The sequence below is a fragment of the Cibotium barometz genome, chromosome 41 (genome assembly GCF_041138505.1).
Source record: "Cibotium barometz isolate CiBa-2024 chromosome 41, ASM4113850v1, whole genome shotgun sequence".
NCBI lineage: Eukaryota > Viridiplantae > Streptophyta > Polypodiopsida > Cyatheales > Cibotiaceae > Cibotium > Cibotium barometz.
In genome coordinates, this window is record NC_141086.1 from 689,849 (window position 1) to 711,561 (window position 21,713).

At 45.8% G+C, this 21,713-nt stretch overlaps 2 protein-coding genes across 2 annotated transcripts; both read left to right on the plus strand.

Annotated features, from left to right (window-relative positions):
• The first annotated feature begins 2,382 nt into the window (after positions 1–2,382).
• Positions 2,383–4,215, plus strand: LOC147614581 (disease resistance protein L6-like). Its single transcript, XM_086779703.1, has 3 exons — positions 2,383–3,132; positions 3,613–3,843; positions 4,101–4,215. Exons 1-3 carry the CDS (start codon positions 2,407–2,409, stop codon positions 4,200–4,202), a joined length of 1,059 nt encoding a protein of 352 aa, XP_086635829.1. The 5' UTR covers positions 2,383–2,406; the 3' UTR covers positions 4,203–4,215.
• Positions 4,216–4,231: 16 nt separating this feature from the next.
• Positions 4,232–5,302, plus strand: LOC147614582 (uncharacterized). Its single transcript, XM_086779850.1, has one exon. It carries the CDS (start codon positions 4,232–4,234, stop codon positions 5,006–5,008), a length of 777 nt encoding a protein of 258 aa, XP_086635976.1. The 3' UTR covers positions 5,009–5,302.
• The last annotated feature ends 16,411 nt before the right edge of the window (positions 5,303–21,713 follow it).

Genomic DNA, 21,713 nt, shown 5'->3' on the forward strand with positions numbered 1-21,713 from the left:
GGCGGGCCATCAGTAGCCTGCTGCTGTGGTGAGGGTCGAGGTCTCCTACGAGGGCAGGCCTTGGCCAGATGACCGACCTGCCTGCAAATGAAGCACTGGTTCGGGAGCCCCGAGAACTCCACTCTCTGATCTATCCACCCCCCTATCCTAGGTAGCTGAATGACCTTAGGAAGGGAGGAGATGTTAGACACCAACACTCTGACCGAAGGTAGCCCCGCTGCTCTGGCCACCACTGAAGTTGCTGAGGGGCCCGTCTCTAGTACTGAGCCCACCAATGCTCCGAGCCTGGGGAGGAGCGGAAGATACTCCCGGCGGAGACCAGGGAAACAAACTGTAATATGGAAGAGGCGCTCTCCCTGCTCCGCCGCTGCTGGGTCAAATCCATGCTGCCAAGGTCTGAAGAAAGCCCGAGCACCCCTGATGTCCAGAGGACTCATGGCAAGGACCTTGGCAACGCTCTGGGCGGCCTCGAACTCGATCTGATAATGGCCCCGGCCCAGGAGATGTACATCCAGGATCTTGCCCACATCTGCAAGAAGGCGAGTCTGAAGAAGATCCCTGATCTCCCCTCTGCTGGGGCGAGTGCCGACTATATGACAGATGGTGGAATGAGCCTGGAGGCGTTCCACCTCTGCAGTGAGGCTCGCTTCCTCTTCCGGCGAAAGAGAAAGCCTGATGGGATGACCTCGGCGGGGGCGAGCGAGGGGGCTGCGGGTGAGTCCCTCTGAGGCGAGGCGGCGGGAGGAGTCTCCATTAGAGTCTGAAGCTCAGGCGAAGGCGAGGCGAATGCGGAAAACCTGCAAGAATCTCGGGCTGCACCCAAAGAGGCGGAAGACCGGATGAAAATGAAGAAAAACAAAACCCCTTGGTGGGGGTGAACAACACGAAAGAGGAGGGAGAGGGGGAAAACGAAGGAGAAGCCCTGGGGGGGGCGGCAACAAAGCGAAAGGGAGGGGAGGCGGGGCGCTGCTGAAGGGGGGGGGCGGGCGCGAACAGGCGGAAAGGAGGGGGGCGAACAGGCGACAAAGGGGAGGGGGGGCGAACAGGCGAAGGGGGGGTTGGGGGCGAATATACGAAGAGGCGGGGGACGAATGGCGAGGAGGGGGGAGGCGAAGCAGCGAGGCAGGAGGGGGGGGCGCAACAGCGAGCAGAGGGGAGCGAAGGCAGGCGGGGGGAGAAGAGGCGAACAGGCGGAGAGGTGGGAGGCGAACAGGCGACAGAGAGAGGGGGGGCGTGCAGGCGGGCGCACAATGCAGGGTGGAGGCGGGAGCTTCAGCGAGCTACGAATGAATATCGTGATTAGCGTGCATCTTAACATCATGATGAATGGATTGCTGTAGTTCATTGGAGATTTGAGGAGTCCATATGCAGATGCCATCAATTGGGGCTTTGCTTCTTATAGTGATCGATTCGGGCAGCTGGGCGTTGGAGTTATAAAAAAGCAAAGGTTACCACATGCCAAAGGCTAATATGGTAGCAACCATCCATATCAAGGCAATCGAGGAGAATGTAGGTATCGTTTATCTAGCCCCACTGATGGATGGATGTGAGGATCAACAGAGCACGCGATAGTTAAAGAGGTATTTCGCCATATCCTATGGTTAGAGCTTACGCTAACTATTGAGTCTCGACTTAATTAATGTGTATTACCTTAATAACAAGGATCCTACTTCATTGTGATGTAATTAGAGCTTGGTATTATTTTAATCAATCAATGTTTCCTATAAAGGACCGTCAACTTAGTGTACATGTGTTGAAAGAATAAACTTTTTTAAAAAAAGGGGGCAAAGATTAGAATTAATGAGAAAAACTCCTAAAAGGAGCATAAAGAGGATATACAATATCAAAGGGGTCCCCAAGCCTACAGACTTGAGGCCGTTACAAAGCAAGGATGCTCTTATATAAATATGCATTTATAATGCAATTTTGAAGCCAAAAATATCAGAAGGTGGGCATTAAGATAACTGTTAAATAATGTGCAAAGAGATCAAAGAATAAAAAGACACAAAAATAAATTTATGTATATTAATGTAAGTATGATTGTTTGTTTGTGTGTGCAAGAGAGAGAGAGAGAGAGAGAGAGAGAGAGAGAGAGAGAGAGAGAGAGATGCTTGCATTAAATAGTATTAAGAGAGAGAGAGAGAGAGAGAGATGCTTGCATTAAATAGTATTAAATAGTATTAAGAGAGATGTTTGTGTGTGCAAGAGAGAGAGAGAGAGAGAGAGAGAGAGAGAGAGAGAGAGAGAGAGAGAGAGATGCATGCTCCTTCAATTGGTCTTTAATACACAAAGACTTTACAAGGTTACATTACTTGAACTATCTATCTTTTCAATTATAGTTATAATTTTATATTGAGCTTATAATTCAAACGTAGTGGGGAGAGAGAGAGAGAGAGAGAGAGAGAGATGTTCAGGCAGTCTCTTGTCAGGGACGATCTCGGGGCAGGAATGAACAAGCGGCCCCGCCTGAGCAGAGAAGCTACTCCGCCCCCAGCTCTTGCTCATCTGCCTTTGCATCCGTCTATCAGCACCCATGCGGTGTTTATCTGCCATCGTGGGATTCGCATGAAGCGTGGATTCGCAAATACACTTTACTATTTCCTGAAAAGCCGTGGGATCAAAGCATTTCTGGACATGGAGGAGCTCCCTGAAGGAGACGATGTTCGCCCTTTCATGCTGGAAGTAAGCGAAGCATGTGCTGGTCTTCCCCTTTCGCTGGAGGTGCTTGGTAGGCATCTTGGGGTGAGGAAGGAAAAGAGATTCTGGGAAGAAGCAATCAAGATTTTAAGTAGAAGCGCTGCTTCGTACGAACTGATAGAGACTTGTTTGAAGGTTAGCTATGAGGCTCTTAGTAAGCATGAGCAGGAAATGTTTCTAGATGTGGCTTGCTTCTTGATTGCTGAAGACAGGCAGAGTGCCGAATACTTTTGGGAAAGCGATGATTTGGTAGAGGGTTCGATAAGTGGTCTAGAGAGCTTGGTAGATCTCTGTCTAGTGAAGGTGGACAAAAATGGGTGCTTGACAATGCACGATCACTTGAGGGATTTGGGGAGAGGCATTGTCAAACAGTCAGGCAAGTGGAGTAGGGTGTGGGATGATACCATTTTGACGCAAGTGCTGCGAAGTAACCAGGTGCGTTATCCACTTCTCTATTTACTTCTCTGTTTTCAGCACACATTTATGTTTGCAAACAATGCCGTAGGAAGCAAAGGCAACACAAAAACGAAAGACTACCAAGATTCAAATTGGCTGTTGTGAGTGTCCAGAAAGCAACTTGTTATACTGTTCATCCTTAACTTTTTACTCTTTGATTGGTCGCTTTTCCTTTTTTCCATCTTTGCACTTGCACTTGTTGTTTTGAAGCTTGTTTCTGGTGTGGAGGGTGGGTGGCTCTCCCAGTATTTCCATTTCAGTTGCTCTACACTAGATCTTACAATGTTTGTGCAATATCCATATATTTAACGGGTGCCTCGGTTATGCAGTTGATGGGAACTACATTAGTGAATGTAGATCTGTACCAAGCATCTGCATTATGCTCCTCCAATGCTAGTACTACCGTACATGAGCGATAAAACACGATCCATGCAATGATGGTTTGGTTTGTGGTTGCAGGGTCTTGATCAAATCCGTGGGCTTGCCACTTCCCAGAAAAACTTGAATGCGAGTTTGCTTTCCCAAATGCGATCTTTACGATTGCTTTTTCTACATGGAACATATCTGGAGGGTGATGATGAGGGGCTAAAAGCATTGGAAATAAGGTGGTTGAGATGTGCTCCTTCTAAAGAATTATTAGGCATGGAGTTTCTTACTGTGCTGGAATTCTTGTGCACTATGTACTTTGAGGTATATAGTCATTGTTATTATTTTTTAATGTTCGAGTTGATCTGCAAACGTTTGTAATTTCATGAGATCTGACTTTAAAAAGTGAACTTTAACTTTACAAGAGAGAATTCAATTTAAAAAATCCCTGATTGCATAGTGATGATGAAGCTCCCATCTTTCCTTGAGCAGCTGAAAATTTGACAATACTTGCAGCTGTTAGAAGACTTTGGTCTTCTAAAAGTTTACATGTTCTGAACTTTGATTCATGTACTTTACAGATGAAACTTCCTTCTTCCTTTGGCCAGCTGAAAAATCTAAAGAGGCTTGACATGGATTGGTGCAGAAGCTTCCAGAAGATTTTGGGTCTCTTGAAAGCCTAGAAGTGTTTTATGCAAGGGGCTCAGCAATCATGAAGCTTCCTTCTTCCTTCGGGCAGCTGAAAAATCTACGGGAGCTTAACATGGATGAGTGCTCTAAACTGGAGGAGCTACCGGAAGATTTTGGGTCTCTTGAAAGCCTAGAAAAGTTTACTGCATGGGGCTCAGCAATCACAGAGCTTCCTTCTTCCTTCGGGCAGCTGAAAAAGCTACGGATGCTTGACATGGATGACTGCTCTGAGCTAGAGGAGCTACCGGAAGATTTTGGGTCTCTTGAAAGCCTGGAAAAGTTTACTGCATGGGGCTCAGCAATCACGGAGCTTCCTTCTTCCCTCAGGCAGCTGAAAAAGCTACGGGAGCTTTACATGGGTGTGTGCTCTGAGCTGCAGAAGCATCCGGAAGATTTTGGGTCTCTTGAAAGCCTAGAAAAGTTTACTGCATGGGGCTCAGCAATCACGGAGCTTCCTTCTTCCTTCGGGCAGCTGAAAAAGCTACGGGTGCTTAACATGGGTCGGTGCTCTAAGCTGGAGAAGCTACCGGAAGATTTTGGGTCTCTTGAAAGCCTAAAAGAGTTTGATGCAAGTGGCTCAGCAATCACGAAGCTTCCTTCTTCCTTCGGGCAGCTGAAAAAGCTACGGAAGCTTAACATGGGTCAGTGCTCTAAGCTGGAGGAGCTACCGGAAGATTTTGGGTCTCTTGAAAGCCTAGAAATTTTTGATGCAAGGGGCTCAGCGATCACGAAGCTTCCTTCTTCCTACGGGCAGCGGAAAAAGCTACAAGAGCTGGAGGAAAGATTATGGATCTCTTGAAAGTTTAGAAAAGTTTTATGCACGGGGCTCAGCAATCATGAAGCTTCCTTCTTCCTACGGGCAGCACCCAAAAATATTTGCATAGAAAGTTTTGTTGAGTTTTTTGTTCTTTATTATAAAAATATTTGTGTTTGACAAATTTATGTGATCAATTTTTACTAGATGTTTTTGTGGATTTTATTTAGAGTATTTTTTTTTCAACGCCACACCTAGCAGTGCTTATAGCAATGTTTATAAATACCGTTGAGCGGTGCTTATAACGATGAAACTTAAAACACCACTAAAACTTCAATAAAAAGCATTGTTAATCCCTCATCTTGTTATAGTGAATATTATCACTCGTTGATTCCAAGCTGATCAACAAGCGGATAAGCCAGTTAGGAAGCATGGCCAAAGAAGAAAAGTTAAGAAGATTGGGAATGGAGATCACCAAGTGAGCATTTAGAATGGCTTTGATTTAGTTAGTGAAAACCGCTTCAATTGAATCTAGTTATGAGGATCCAATCCTCAAAGTTCAAAATATCAAACCAATAAGAAAAGTGATGTGCATACTACTTCCAAGGGGATGAGAAATACCCTAATGTTGAAACAAAGAGTGAGAGATTGGAATTGGGCAGGGCCTTGTTGTTCTTTGGAATGAGATCATCTCATGCACTTGTGCTTTACGTATGCTTGGTGTGAGGCAGCTCAAGAACACAAGAAGGCCACTATAGCTCGCCGACTCACCACCTTCAGAACACTCACAAGCATAAGGGGCACCACCAGCTTCTCTAGTTGGAAAGAAAATCACTCTCTCACTCTCTACCCAGAGATATCCAGAGAAAGGCAATTCAACAGCTCACATATCTATTTATAAAAGCCTTATATCTGTCAGCAAGGCTAAGCCACTCACATATCATCAACACAACCCCTATTATCCATTTACAAGAGGTGATCCATCACCATAAATTTATTAATTGACAAACTTCAACCCACTCTCCCTCACACTCTCCTTTTATCTCACACTCACAGCAAAACAACTCACCCACACACTGCCCACAGCTTCTCTTGGTCTCACACCAGAAGTCTCGAAACAAGGCAGCCACCTCCCAGTAGAAAGTCAGCAGCTTTGCTCGCTTTGTCAGTAGAGCCACTCGAGTGCGACCTTCTCTGGACCCGGTCTCCTTTCCACGCAACTGTCCCACACTTATCAGCTTCAAACCCTTGACCTGCTGTCTTCACTCGCCAACCTCTGGCTCTGCCTTTCTCTTGCCAGCCTCAGAACACACACACAAGTCGGCCTCTCCTTTTATGTCTGCAGCGCCCGAGGGAGAGTATCCACTCTCTGTCACCAGCTCTCCCACATACGAGCTTCACCAACGCTGGCCTCTGCAGCAATCTTCACCAAGCTCACAAGGCGGCTCCTCTGCTTTGGCTCCCTCTCACTTCAGCAAGGCAGTCCACTGTTCCCCAGGCCTACCAGCCACTACAGGCACCTCTTGCGCCAGTCTGCCAGCTTTCTTTTCCCAGCAGGACCTCCTCTCTTTGCTATCCCCAGTCCACTCTGCAGCTCTGCTATCATCAACCGTAGGCCTGCGCCAACAAGGGGGCTACTAGTCTTAGTGTTACCTTCACTCACTAGCTGCCAACGCTCAAGCTTACCACCGCAAGGCAGTTCCTCTCAATATCGACGCCAGCCCGACCTGCATGTCCACGCTGACCTTGCTGCCTCTGCTTGTTAACTTGTTGTGCTTGCCTTCTCCTTCGCCCAGCAGCTGCCGCCGTTTATGCACGGTCACCTGTGTGTGCACACCTACGCCCCCAGAGAGCTCCTCTGCAACAACACCTCTGTCGCCAGCAGCTTCACACACGGCTGCTCTCTCACCTCTCTCCCCCTTTAGAATGACGAGGCCCCCCTTCTTTTGCGATCCTCTGCAGCGCCACACACCGCTTCTGTGCCAGGCTCCCTCCTTTCTCTGTCTGTTGGCACCTTCCACACACCTCCTTCACGCCGTTGTGTGATGTTTTGTGGGAACCTCAACCTCAACTTGTACATGTGTACATGAGTGTTGTTCGTGTTGTGGTGAAGTCGTGGGAACACCCATTGACTTGGTGTGGGCATCGAGGATGCGGCAGTCAGGCTTCTGGCTTTGATGGAAGTGAATATGCAGAGACAATGTTGAAATTCTGGAAGCAAGCTCGTCCGGAGCGTGTTATGCTGGCGATGGTATCAGCCGCTTGGTCGTCATGAAGTGTGTGCGCGTCCAAAGGATGAGTGGGCACTAGTCGGTTTGTGTTGAAGATATGGCATGATGGGCAAATAAATATGAAGGGGCTATGTGCCATGGGCTTATTGGTGTGAATGAGATGAGGGTGGCCATCATTGAAGTTTTAAGAAAATAAAAAAATGATATTTATATGGGGAGGCCACTTGGCTATTTGTTTTGAATGCCAACGCTGCTGCCAACATGCGCATTCCAGAAGGTGGCGTGGAGGATTAAGTTGCCGCCAGCTTGCTTCTCGAAGCTGGCCAGCGCAGCAGTGAGGAAGAGGTGGGGGGTCTCGTTTGAGGAGGGAGGACCTCACGGGGGTTGTTGCTGCGCAAGGGAGACGAGTAGAGAGTTAGGGAACTCTCTGGGTCTCGTTGGAGGGCTGCAGAGGAGCAGTCGGCGTAGCTGCAGAGAAAGAGGGAGACGGCTGGAAGCCGTGTTGCAGAGTGGAGGGCTGCAGAGGAGCAGCGGGGAGAGAAGTGGACACAGAGACGGGGGGCAGGAGGCCACCGCTGTGTGTTGAGTGTGTGGGCTGAGGAGGCCGGGTGATGAAGTAGTGGACGGGGGTCTCGTTGGAACGCAGAGGTGTGGAGCCCTTGTGTTTGGGTGGCCAGCTGTGCAGCCATAAGTGCAGGAAGGCGCAGCTGAGTGAGTGGATACGGCTGGGAGCCGACGGGCAGGAGGCCCCGGGTGTGTTGTGGTTGCAGTGCAGCAGCAGCGAGGGTGATCAAGTCAGAGTGCAGGTGCGAGAAGAGCCGCCAAAACAAGGCTGAAGCGCAGTTGTTGGTGCACAACTGTTGGTGAGAGATCTAAGAAGGAAGCACGGGAGAGGTGCTCTTGCAAGTTGACAGCTTGTGGTTTGAGAAGGGCTGGTGATAGCTGCAGTGGGAGCAGCTGTAGGCTCGTGCGAGATGAAGTGCTGGCAGGAAATTCTAGAGAGGCAGTTCTAGTGTGTTTACTGGATGCCCAGGAAGGCTCGCAAATAGTGGACGATCGCCGTGAAGAAAAGAGAAGACTGGCTAGTGAGGTTGAGAGAAGTGGCTGGATTTGGGTTTTGCCTTGAGGCCTGGCAGTGAGCTGGTGTAGCAGAGAGGACCTCAGCTGAGGTGCAGAGCAGAGAGTGCAGAGGTCGACTGCAGAGAAGCGAGGAGCGAAGGGATTTTGGAGCGACCAGGAGCTGGAGCAGGTTGATTGCGAGCGGGTGCTTGGTGTAGTTGGTGTCTGGGATATCTGGGATATCCGATCCTGTAAAGGTCACATGTGTACATGAGTGTTGTTCGTGTTGTGGTGAAGTCGTGGGAGCACCCATTGACTTGGTGTGGGCATCGAGGATGCGGCAGTCAGGCTTCTGGCTTTGATGGAAGTGAATATGCAGAGACAATGTTGAAATTCTGGAAGCAAGCTCGTCCGGAGCGTGTTATGCTGGCGATGGTATCAGCCGCTTGGTCGTCATGAAGTGTGTGCGCGTCCAAAGGATGAGTGGGCACTAGTCGGTTTGTGTTGAAGATATGGCATGATGGGCAAATAAATATGAAGGGGCTATGTGCCATGGGCTTATTGGTGTGAATGAGATGAGGGTGGCCATCATTGAAGTTTTAAGAAAATAAAAAAATGATATTTATATGGGGAGGCCACTTGGCTATTTGTTTTGAATGCCAACGCTGCTGCCAACGTGCGCATTCCAGAAGGTGGCGTGGAGGATTAAGTTGCCACCAGCTTGCTTCTCGAAGCTGGCCAGCGCAGCAGTGAGGAAGAGGTGGGGGGTCTCGTTTGAGGAGGGAGGACCTCACGGGGGTTGTTGCTGCGCAGGGGAGACGAGTAGAGAGTTAGGGAACTCTCTGGGTCTCGTTGGAGGGCTGCAGAGGAGCAGTCGGCGTAGCTGCAGAGAAAGAGGGAGACGGCTGGAAGCCGTGTTGCAGAGTGGAGGGCTGCAGAGGAGCAGCGGGGAGAGAAGTGGACACAGAGACGGGGGGCAGGAGGCCACCGCTGTGTGTTGAGTGTGTGGGCTGAGGAGGCCGGGTGATGAAGTAGTGGACGGGGGTCTCGTTGGAACGCAGAGGTGTGGAGCCCTTGTGTTTGGGTGGCCAGCTGTGCAGCCATAAGTGCAGGAAGGCGTAGCTGAGTGAGTGGATACGGCTGGGAGCCGACGGGCAGGAGGCCCCGGGTGTGTTGTGGTTGCAGTGCAGCAGCAGCGAGGGTGATCAAGTCAGAGTGCAGGTGCGAGAAGAGCCGCCAAAACAAGGCTGAAGCGCAGTTGTTGGTGCACAACTGTTGGTGAGAGATCTAAGAAGGAAGCACGGGAGAGGTGCTCTTGCAAGTTGACAGCTTGTGGTTTGAGAAGGGCTGGTGATAGCTGCAGTGGGAGCAGCTGTAGGCTCGTGCGAGACGAAGTGCTGGCAGGAAATTCTAGAGAGGTAGTTCTAGTGTGTTTACTGGATGCCCAGGAAGGCTCGCAAATAGTGGACGATCGCCGTGAAGAAAAGAGAAGACTGGCTAGTGAGGTTGAGAGCAGTGGCTGGATTTGGGTTTTGCCTTGAGGCCTGGCAGTGAGCTGGTGTAGCAGAGAGGACCTCAACTGAGGTGCAGAGCAGAGAGTGCAGAGGTCGACTGCAGAGAAGTGAGGAGCAAAGGGATTTTGGAGCGACCAGGAGCTGGAGCAGGTTGATTGCGAGCGGGTGCTTGGTGTAGTTGGTGTCTGGGATATCTGGGATATCCGATCCTGTAAAGGTCAAGGTCTTTTCTGAAATATGAGTCTTGTTCATGCTCTTTGGTCTGGTGTTCTGGTGTGTTTGCATGCGTGTGTGGAAGTGTGGCATGCTATAAGGGCGTAGACAGCTCTACCGCTTCCGTGCCATCACCGTCGCCTTCCTTCTAGATATCAAGCTGGCGCCCCCTAAAAACTCCCACGTGGCCATTAAAACTATTGGCCATGTGTATGGCATATTTATTATTATTTCTTTTAAAGCTCTAAAATGATGGCCACACTAGCAATAATAAGGCTCCTCCTCTCACACGACGATCCACAACTTTCCAAATCCAAATGAGAGCTGCCCACCGCTTCAAATCCTCGGCCTCATCATTATTAAGACGGCCATTCCAAACCTGAAAGATTCTCAAAACTTAAGCATAAAAGCAATTCATATTTTGCTGGCATCCCTTGTAAATTTCAATAATTACAGTCTGAATTGAGCTCTCTCCACATAAACCAGCATGTCTACATTTATTTCCACCAGAGGCTCATCAAAACCCATTATTGATATCCACATGCTCATCCACCTCTTATTTACACACATCCCAGACACCTTCTTGACGGCTAAAAAACTCATACAAATATAAAACACCAAGTCTCCAGCAGCTGTTCCGAAGAAAATGGCATGCACTAAATCACTCCAAAGCCATTCCGTCTGTACACTTGCCAGGGCATTCAGGGCAAAGTTTTATTGCACACCATGCATCCCATATGTACACGGACTCAAAACATCTTTACAGAAAAATGCCTGACATACTTTGCCCAACCCCCAGCCTGCTGAATCATTCATGATCAGCAGTAAAAAGCATTTCAAGACCTAAATCCATATCCAAAAATTGCCCTTCATTTGGAATCACATCTTCAGACACTGCATCCTGCACAATCACCATCAAACGTGCATAATACTTCTTCAGCATGTATCCATTTACCCTGGAAGCATGTAAAGTCCCATCTAAATCTGCCAATTGATAGGTGCCATTTGCAAATCCTTGCATTACCAAGAAAGGTCCTTCCCACTTAATTTGAAACTTCTTATGAAAGGCATTATCCAGCCTGCTATTATAGCGTAATACCAGATCATCCTTCATAAGTCCTTTGCTTTTAATCTTCTTGTTGAACTTCTCCAGCGTCCTTGCCTGCATATCTTCATAATGCTTCAAAGCATTATCCCTGTTCAGCTGTGCTTCTTGTAAATATAACAGCCGCTCTTTAAGGGCTTCTTTAGGTTCTTCCAAAAGCTTTTCTAACATTTTAACAGCTGGTATCTCCACCTCAATAGGCAATAAGGCTTCTTTTCCATAAACAAGATGAAATGGAGTGAAACCTGTACCAGTCTTAATTGCTGTCCTGTATGCCCACAAGGCAGCAGGCAACTCCAGATCCCAATTCTTGCCTTGTTGCTCTGTCACCTTGGATAAAATCTTGATCAATTCACCATTGAAACGCTCATTCAGGCCATTACACTGTGGATAGTAAGGTGTGGTAAAGCTGCGACTGATCTTCATCTTTGTACACAAATAGTCCATAAGCTCTGCTCTGAAACCTGGACCCTGATCAGAAAGCAATTCCAATGGCACACCAAACTTACAGCAGATATCCTGATATACAAACTTTGCCACCTCCTTAGCAGTAATTTGTTTCACTGCCTTTGCTTCCGCCCATCTAGAAAGGTAATCAACTGCAGTCAAGATGTAGCACTTCCCTCGGCTGGTAATAGGCAATGGTCCCACAGCATCAATTCCCCATTTTTCAAAAACATCATAAGCAAGAATTGTCTTCCTCATCTCAGGCTTTAATATCCGTCTACTGTGAGCTTGGCATTGTTTGCATGACCTGCACCAATGATTAACATCCTTATGTACACTTGGCCATACATAACCTTCCTGCAATACCTTATGCAAAGTAATCTTCGAGGCAAAATGTCCACCACATGCTCCTTCATGGTTTTCCTTAAGAATTTTGTAGATTTCTTCCTTCCAAGGTACCCGTCGCATTATCAAATCAATTCCCTTCAAATACAAAGCATCACCAATCATCACATACCTTGCCGCTTTCCTGATGAAACCATATTTTTTTGATCTGTCAATACCATTGGGAATCATCCCTGTTAACAAAAACTCCTCAACATCCTGTAAATTCTCCCTGCCACAATAAAATGATGCATGAGCTTTAAGAACAAAAACTTCACCAATCATTCCCTGGGCTGCTTCATGAGCCTCCTCATTATGGCCTCGATCCACATGCTTTAGACTCCAAGCTTCAAATTCCTTCAGCAGACCCTTAATCTTGAAACACATTTCCTTGAGTAACATATTCTTTGACTTCCAAACTCCCAATACCTGTTTTACCACAAGCAATGCATCTCCTCGAATGCGAATCCTGTGTACACCATGCTTCAAACATATTTGCAATCCAACTTCCAGAGTCAGATACTCCGCTTCATTGTTGCTATGTGCATCCACTTTAACACCCTTTTTAAAAACAAGGCAACCCTGTGGATCATACAGTACCAAACCTCCTGAGGCTGCATCATGGCTTTTCCTGTAAGAACCATCAAAATATAATAAGTGTACATTCACCAACTCAGCCGCATCCTCAACTGGCTTCTTGATGATCTCCTCCTTTATAAGAAGAGGACTCTCCTTATATGTCAGTAGATCAGCTAAGGTAGCCCTGGTACTCTCTTCCACCAAGAATGAGAAAGTAAATTCCTGCAACTCAATCACCCACTTCATCATAGCTTTAGATAAATTTGTGCCATTTATCAACTGAGGCAAAAAAGTGTAGCTTGTCAAAAACACAAAGGGGCGAGGCAGTAAGTAATGGCGGAACCGCCTACATGCATATAGTACACTAACCATAACAAGTTCCACCTCTGATAGCAACCTTTCTCTGGCAAGTTTTACTCTGCTAGCACAGTAGATTGGTTGCATATAATGTGATTCTTTCCCCTTCTGTAACAACATGGCTCCAATAGCATCTTCACCTACTGAAGGATTGACATAAAATACCTGTTCCCAGTTAGGCGCCTAGGAATAGCTCCCAACACCTCTTTCACTTTTTGGAAGACTACCTCACACTCCTCCGTCCAATGCAAAAGGATCCTGCTTTGCTGCTTGCTGCAAAGGATATAACAACTGTGAAGATAAAGAGATGAAACGAGCCATATACTTCACCTTTTGCACAAAGGTAGCCAGTTGCCTTGTATTCTTTGGTGTAGGAAGAAGAAGGAGAGACTTGACTTTATTAGGATCTGGATCAATACCATTCTCTGAAATAACATGGCCCAAGAGCTTCACCCTCGGTTGAGCTAAAAAACACTTTTTTGGATTTAATTGACCACCACACTCATCATAACACTGAAAAACTGTAGCCAGCTTATCACAATGCTCTTGCCTGGAGCTGTATATACAAAAATCATCAACAAAATCTTTGACAAACTTGTTCAAAAAAGGAGATAATACCCAATTTGCCCTTCTTTGATAGTAGGCTGGTCCATGCATCAATCCAAAAGGAAGAACTTTATAGCAGAAACATCCCCACGGTGTAATGAAAGTCGTCTTGCGCTGGTCTTCTTCTGCAATCTTTAACTGGAAATAACCTGAATACCCATCACAAACACTATACCTTTCATAACCAGCTACAGTATCCAAGATCTCATCCAAAAAAGGTAGGGGGTAAGAATCCTTCTTCGTAGCAGCATTCAAAGGCTTGAAATCCACACATATACGCCACCTGCCATCCTTCTTTGGACTCACCACCGTAGGACTTACCCACTCAGCTGTATCCACTGGTGTAATGAAACCTGCACTCAATAACTTATGAACTTCCTCTCTCAGGGCCTGCATTTGTTCTCGTCCCATCCTGCGAAGCTTCTGCCTAACTGTTTTTACACCTTCTTTCAATTCAATCCTCAAATCTGGCCCTTTAAATGCTCGAATCTCTCTATAAGAAGTGATGAACAATTTTTGAAAATGAGACAGCATATTAACATATCTAACCTTTTCTCCACTCGAGAGATCCGGACTCAGCATTCCTTCAATTAGCTCCTGCTTCTTCTTCACTTCTATCTTTGGTTGCAGTAATTCCTCGATCACTTCATACGACCCCATATTATCTTCTCCCTCAGCACCCACTTCATGCACTTCTTTATCTTCATTACTTTGTTGCTCTGATATAAGAAAAGCCACATCTGCCCCTTCTCCACTCGAAGCAGTGGTCGATGAATCCATCTCTGATTCAGAAGTACTGGTGGTAGTTTCCTCTTCACTTGAATCTTGTGGCCTCTCCCACACATCATTTAAAGATCTCCTACTATGCATCTCAAAGGATTTTTTATTACCTTGCTTATTATGCAAAGAAATGGTCCCATACCTCCAGTCCTGTACTGCACCCACCACTCGCAACCAGGGTCATCCAAGAATGATTGGAAAAGCACCAAGACCCGCAGGCATCACATGAAAATCTACAGTAGCTTTGACATTAAAAGCTTCAATTTCCAATTCCTTTATCATACCAAGACATTTTACCTTTTGATAATTAGCCATCCTGATTCGAAACCCAGAAACCCCAGACACCCTCAAGCCTGACTGCTCCACACATGATTGGGTAATCACACAGATTTGAGCTCCTCCATCTATATAGGCCTGACCAAGGCTCCTACCTTTACTCCACACCTCCACAATAGGACAAATATCTGGAAGCTCTTCTAAAGATAGTACTTTGACTGACCTCTTCTCTGAATCCTTTTCCATTGGATTCACCAGTCTCTTCCATTGTCTTCTTAATTTTGGCACCATCTCTACCAACTGCCCAAAGGTGATGTTTGCCTTCCTGTTCACCAAATCAAATTTCAAGTCATAGCTGGTTTGCCCATCCCCCAGTGGGAAGTCTGACACCTGGAACCTTCTACGAGGCTTCCGTTTCCTTTTAGCTTTCACATCTTCTCCTTCCTGCTGCTTCCCCTTCTTACGGCTAGGTCCAGCCACCCCTTTTCCTTCTCTTTCATCCGTTGTGTGCTTGCCAACAGGCATCACATCCCCTTCTTCTCTCACCTGAACATTCTCCAGAGTAACAACATTCATGACCTTTTCCTGTTGTGTGCTTGCCAAGAGGCATCACATCCCCTTCTTCTCTCACCTGAACATTCTCCAGAGTAACAACATTCATGACCTTTGCCTTCCCCTTCTCCTCCTCAGCAGTGATTCCACTGGGGCCTGCTTGATCCCTGATATCAATACCATAATCATTTGACCTATCAGGTAACTGTGAAGGTAGTGGGTACATATCACCACCCATACGCTGAGGCTTATCACAATCTGTACTCAGATGACCAAGCCCACCACAGTTCCAGCATGTAGGGATGAAACGACGGCCCCTACCGCGACCACGTCCATACCCTGCTTGTCCATCTCCCCCCTCATGATTGTTGCCCCGGCCTCTACCACGTCCACCACCTGTACTTCCCATTAAATTTAAGCTCAAATTCTTCATAAGATCAACCATCTGTTTCATATCCTGCCGCAATCCTTCATCAGAACCTGCAGGAACCATAGGTACTCCTTGACTAGCTTGAGGCACCATCTGCATAGCTTGGGCTTCAGTGGGCTTCATCCTCTCAATCACTGCATTCATGGGTGTAGCCTCCACTCTACGAATCTCCGGCTGTGCTACAACTGGAATCATCCCCAGCTGATTCATTCGTTGCAGCTTCCAATCTTTTGACTTAGCAATTTCTACCGCATCCTCAAAAGACCTGGGCTTCTTCAATTCCACTTTCCAGCGAATACTCCTCTTAAGCCCGGCTACAAACTTGTTTTTCTTCATCATGTCAGGGGGTACCTGGTCTTCCCCTAAAGCCTTGCATAGAGTCTCCCATAACAAAGAAAATTTTTTCATATAATCATCTAATGATTCAAACTCACCTTGTGTCAGAGCTTGCACCTCATGCCAAACCTTGTCGGGGTCTTCTACCTTCCTGAACCTGTTGGTAAGTGCTGTCTTTAATCCATTTTCAGTCATATCAAGATGTGCAACAGCAACCCTCAATGACTCCTCATAAGCCCTGTACAAGGTCCTTGCATCCCCTTTCAAACAGATGCTCAGTAGCTGCAACACCTGTACCGACTCATTAATATGGTTGCTTATGCATGCAACCTCCATCCTTTCCAAGAAGTCTACCACATCCTCATTAGGGCTACCATAAAACTCTGGATAAGACATCATTTTCACCCCTAAACTTCACCTCAGATCCCAAGAAAACACCTTCCCTGAACTCTCAACTTCTAGGGCACACACCCTGATAAACTGAAGGAAATAACAGAGCAATCCTCAGTGGGGGCACCAGAAAGATGTGAGGCAGCTCAAGAACACAAGAAGGCCACTATAGCTCACCGACTCACCACCTTCAGAACACTCACAAGCATAAGGGGCACCACCAGCTTCTCTAGCTGGAAAGAAAATCACTCTCTCACTCTCTACCCAGAGATATCCAGAGAAAGGCAATTCAACAGCTCACATATCTATTTATAAAAGCCTTATATCTGTCAGCAAGGCTAAGCCACTCACATATCATCAACACAAACCCTATTATCCATTTACAAGAGGTGATCCATCACCATGAATTTATTAATTGACAAACTTCAACCCACTCTCCCTCACACTCTCCTTTTATCTCACACTCACTGCAAAACAACTCACCCACACACTGCCCACAGCTTCTCTTGGTCTCACACCAGAAGTCTCGAAACAAGGCAGCCACCTCCCAGTAGAAAGTCAGCAGCTTTGCTCGCTTTGTTAGTAGAGCCACTCGAGTGCGACCTTCTCTGGACCCGGTCTCCTTTCCACGCAACTGTCCCACACTTATCAGCTTCAAACCCTTGACCTGCTGTCCTCACTCGCCAACCTTTGGCTCTGCCTTTCTCTTGCAAGCCTCAGAACACACACACAAGTCGGCCTCTCCTTTTATGTCTGCAGCGCCCGAGGGAGAGTATCCACTCTCTGTCACCAGCTCTCCCACACACGAGCTTCACCAACGCTGGCCTTTGCAGCAATCTTCACCAGGCTCACAAGGCGGCTCCTTTGCTCTGGCTCCCTCTCACTTCAGTAAGGCAGTCCACTGTTCCCCAGGCCTACCAGCCACTACAGGCACCTCTTGCGCCAGTCTGCCAGCTTTCTTTTCCCAGCACGACCTCCTCTCTTTGCTATCCCCAGTCCACTCTGCAGCTCTGCTATCATCAACCGTAGGCCTGCGCCAACAAGGGGGCTACTAGTCTTAGTGTTACCTTCACTCACTAGCTGCCAACGCTCAAGCTTACCACCGCAAGGCAGTTCCTCTCAATATCGACGCCAGCCCGACCTGCATGTCCACGCCGACCTTGCTGCCTCTGCTTGTTAACTTGTTGTGCTTGCCTTCTCCTTCGCCCAGCAGCTGCCGTTTATGCACGGTCACCTGTGTGTGCACACCTACGCCCCCAGAGAGCTCCTCTGCAACAACACCTCTGTCGCCAGCAGCTTCACACACGGCTGCTCTCTCACCTCTCTCCCCCTTTAGAATGACGAGGCCCCCCTTCTTTTGCGATCCTCTGCAGCGCCACACACCGCTTCTGTGCCAGGCTCCCTCCTTTCTCTGTCTGTTGGCACCTTCCACACACCTCCTTCACGCCGTCGCCTTCCTTCTAGATATCAAGCTGGCGCCCCCTAAAAACTCCCACGTGGCCATTAAAACTATTGGCCATGTGTATGGCATATTTATTATTATTTCTTTTAAAGCTCTAAAATGATGGCCACACTAGCAATAATAAGGCTCCTCCTCTCACACGACGATCCACAACTTTCCAAATCTAAATGAGAGCTGCCCACCGCTTCAAATCCTCGGCCTCATCATTATTAAGACGGCCATTCCAAACCTGAAAGATTCTCAAAACTTAAGCATAAAAGCAATTCATATTTTGCTGGCATCCCTTGTAAATTTCAATAATTACAGTCTGAATTGAGCTCTCTCCACATAAACCAGCATGTCTACATTTATTTCCACCAGAGGCTCATCAAAACCCATTATTGATATCCACATGCTCATCCACCTCTTATTTACACACATCCCAGACACCTTCTTGACGGCTAAAAAACTCATACAAATATAAAACACCAAGTCTCCAGCAGCTGTTCCGAAGAAAATGGCATGCACTAAATCACTCCAAAGCCATTCCGTCTGTACACTTGCCAGGGCATTCAGGGCAAAGTTTTATTGCACACCATGCATCCCATATGTACACGGACTCAAAACATCTTTACAGAAAAATGCTTGACACTTGGATTTGATATAAATGTACTCTTGCTTTGTTTACACACACATGCGCTCACCTGCTCATTTGGTTGTGAGATTTTTATAAAGAATTTGCTCTTCATTTTCACACACTCTCACGTGCTCATATTGGTCGCTTTTATAATGGTTTAAATTTTATCCTTATCTTTGATTTTTTTTTGTTTTTTTGTGGTCAAAATTGTGTTGCTCATTTCTTTTCCTCCACCTTGTGCCCCTCTACTATTTGTTGCTAGTGTTTTGCCGTGCAGTGTGTGTGTGAAGGAGCAGTCAGTAAGGACCCAGCAGTAGACGTTCAAGCTAGAGCCATAGACCTAGATCTATAAGAATTGGAGGGAGGTTGAGGTCAAGGAGGCCACCACTAGGCTCGCTACCAAGTTTTCCATTCTCAAGTAGCAAGTTGACCTCACAAAGATTAAGGCCACCAAGATGGCACCTCACTCTTCTGTGTACGTTTGTTTTTCACCTTCCCTTCTCTCTCTTGAAGTCCAGTGTTGACGTGGCCCAATTCACTTTATAGTCACTTCTCTGTCTCGTTATCTTTTTCTCACTTGCTGGTAGGTGCTAAAAGGAGGCTGTCATGATGCTCGTTCCGGTCTGTTTATGCTTTTCTTTGCTTGTTTGCAGCTATGAAAGTGGAAGCATGCTTAAAGGTACCACCCAGAATAAGATCCATGGGTATAACCAATTGTCCGAATCCCTCAAGACTCGTGCTCTTTGCAAACCAAAGAAGTTATGTGATTTGTAGAGACGGATCCATTTAAATCCGTATTTCCTTATCTGGAATTTGTGTTCTTGTATTGTGCTCATGGCAAATCTATGCACCACACAACTTAGTGCCCAACAATGTGTTAGAAATTACATAGAAAATTACAAACAATAAGGCCTAAATACCATGCAAACAACTCCATTAATAAATTCAAGTACTGAGATGATACCCAAAAAAAAGACCAAACCACCATTGAGGGTTATCAATAAGGCCCAAACACATCTATAGTGCTTCTATTGACAAGGGTTGCACGAGATTGTGGATTGTCAAAATCGAAATGCTCCAAATGTGGAAAACCTTGCGTTTCCAAAGCCTATGTATGATAAATGCAGTGTTAAGCATTTATTCATTGATTGCCCAAACCACCTAGTTGCTGTCTGCTGCAGGCATCCATCAACATGGTTAGTATACAAAATGGATAGTTAGCTGCAGTGCCTTGAATATGCCCACATGCTTCCAAGAAAAGGCACACATACCTCGTAATAAAGTAAAATCCACGTCCAAATTGGTTGAGAAACATGTACTGCAGTAGAAAGCCAAAGAGTCCTTACAAGCCCAACAACTTTTTAAAACACATACAAATTTGTTTGAGGAGGAAAACTATAAACACCTTACTCATTTGACATGAGTGAGCTTTGTTTTTCCTACTCTTCTTGTGTCTTTAAAAAAAGTCTTGAGATTGTAGTTCCCTTTTCGGATGAGCCTAGTTCTTGAGTTTCTTTGACTATTTTAAGGAGTCCTCCCCATGCAATTTTTATTTGTCCTTGTGTTTTGAGGATTCCTCCCCATGTAGTTTTTATTTGTCCTTGTGTTTGAGTTAGTATTTGATGATGTATTGTCAAAAAGTACTAACGTGAATCAAACCCAAAACCTAAGACTTAACAACATGGAAAAGCACATTACCAACATAGTTGCAATATCTTGATCATGAGTACAAACCACATATTTTACTTGATATCCAAGTACAAATTGTCATGAGAATATATTTTAAGTCCTCTATAAAAATATTATTTATCCCCTCTTGAGTAATTTGGGGACGCCTAGATTACTCTTGCGTCATGCCGGCTAGGTTAATATCGTGGGTGACACCACTATAAATATTAATACGTACGGTATATGACGTATGTTTGAGGCCACCTATGATTATTTCAGTTAGGTTTGTATGGCAGGGTGATTCCTGGGGTACTTACGCCTGGTAGTCATGAGTTGGTGATGATTTGTGCCTGTTTAATATTTGTGGGATTAATTTAATAATTAATTGGGCTTATATTTTCAGGTGATGAAGACTATGGGAATTGAAGAGTTTACTTTGGAAGAAATGTCTTGGATCATCACATTTCATTTTTGGCAAGCATAGTAGCTTGTAATCTTATTAAATGATTTTTCCATTTTGAACATTAGGAAAGATACATTTATTTTTGTGGAATTTATTAAAGCCTATGGCTTTACCCTAGTCCCAATTTGACACTCTATTTTTGTTAAAGAAGAGTGCCGTGCTCTCTAAAAAGCACATCTTGTATTTTGGGGGCTATGGCCTAATTTTGGTGAAAAGAAAAGCTAATAAAGAAATACTCTTGTGTGGGGAGAGGCCACGCACAAGAGGGGGGAAGATTGCACCCAATATGGTCTTTTTGGAGCTAAGTATTTTTGTTTAAGTGTTTAATTTTTCAATTGCTTTGATTTAGTTGAAGCTAACAAGCAATGGTTTTTATGATTGAATTAATTCTCTATCTTTCCACAATCAATTCCTAGAATAAGATTCCGGTTGCAGTGGTATCAGAGCTTGGGCTAGGAGATTTGTGGAGAAGGTAGGAAAGGGCTTCAACTTCTCAAAAATCAAGAAAGTGCAGGAATTTATCCAGTGGACAGAAGGGTGTTTTGCAGGTCTTTACCCAAAGGTCAAAGATTCAAAACTAGATCTACTCTCAAACCCACTCACCACCCTGCAAAACCATCCCTCTTTATCAAAAAGCGGTTTTTCCAAATACTCTGTGAAATCAGAATCTGACCGTATGGATGAAATCCTCATAGCCAAAAACCTCACGGGTAATTCTCAGAAATCAAAAAGCTTCAAGCATGAGTAAACCTATAATGGACGGAGCAGGAAAATCCATGCAAAAGCCATCTCAAAACTCTCAATAATTTTTTGGAGCAAGGAGCGCCCGGCGGCAGCCTGCCGGCGCAAAACGGCGTGGAGAGGAGATTTTTTAAAAAAAAAGCTTCAAGCCTAATCAAGCTTAAATCCATAAGCTAATCTCTCTCTAATCAATCTCACTTTTCCCAATCCCTATGCAAGTCACATCACTCCTTTTTCAACCTCTACTTTTCCCAATTTCCAAATTTGAGGAGAAATTCAAAGGTTTTTCCAATTCTGAAAATTTCTGGGTGCAGAAAAGTGATTTATAGGTTTTAAAAAGCTTGGAAATTGCCTAGAAAAGGCTAGAAAATTCCGAAATCGCTTCTGAAAAATTCTGAAAATTTCAGAAAAATATTACAGAGTTTGGGCAAGGTTTACAGGACTGTTTCAGCAGGTTTCAAAGTGCAAAAAAAAATTATTTCATCAACAATTCGACTAGCCCAAGACTCTCGAATCACGCAGAATCGTTCGGGATTTGTTT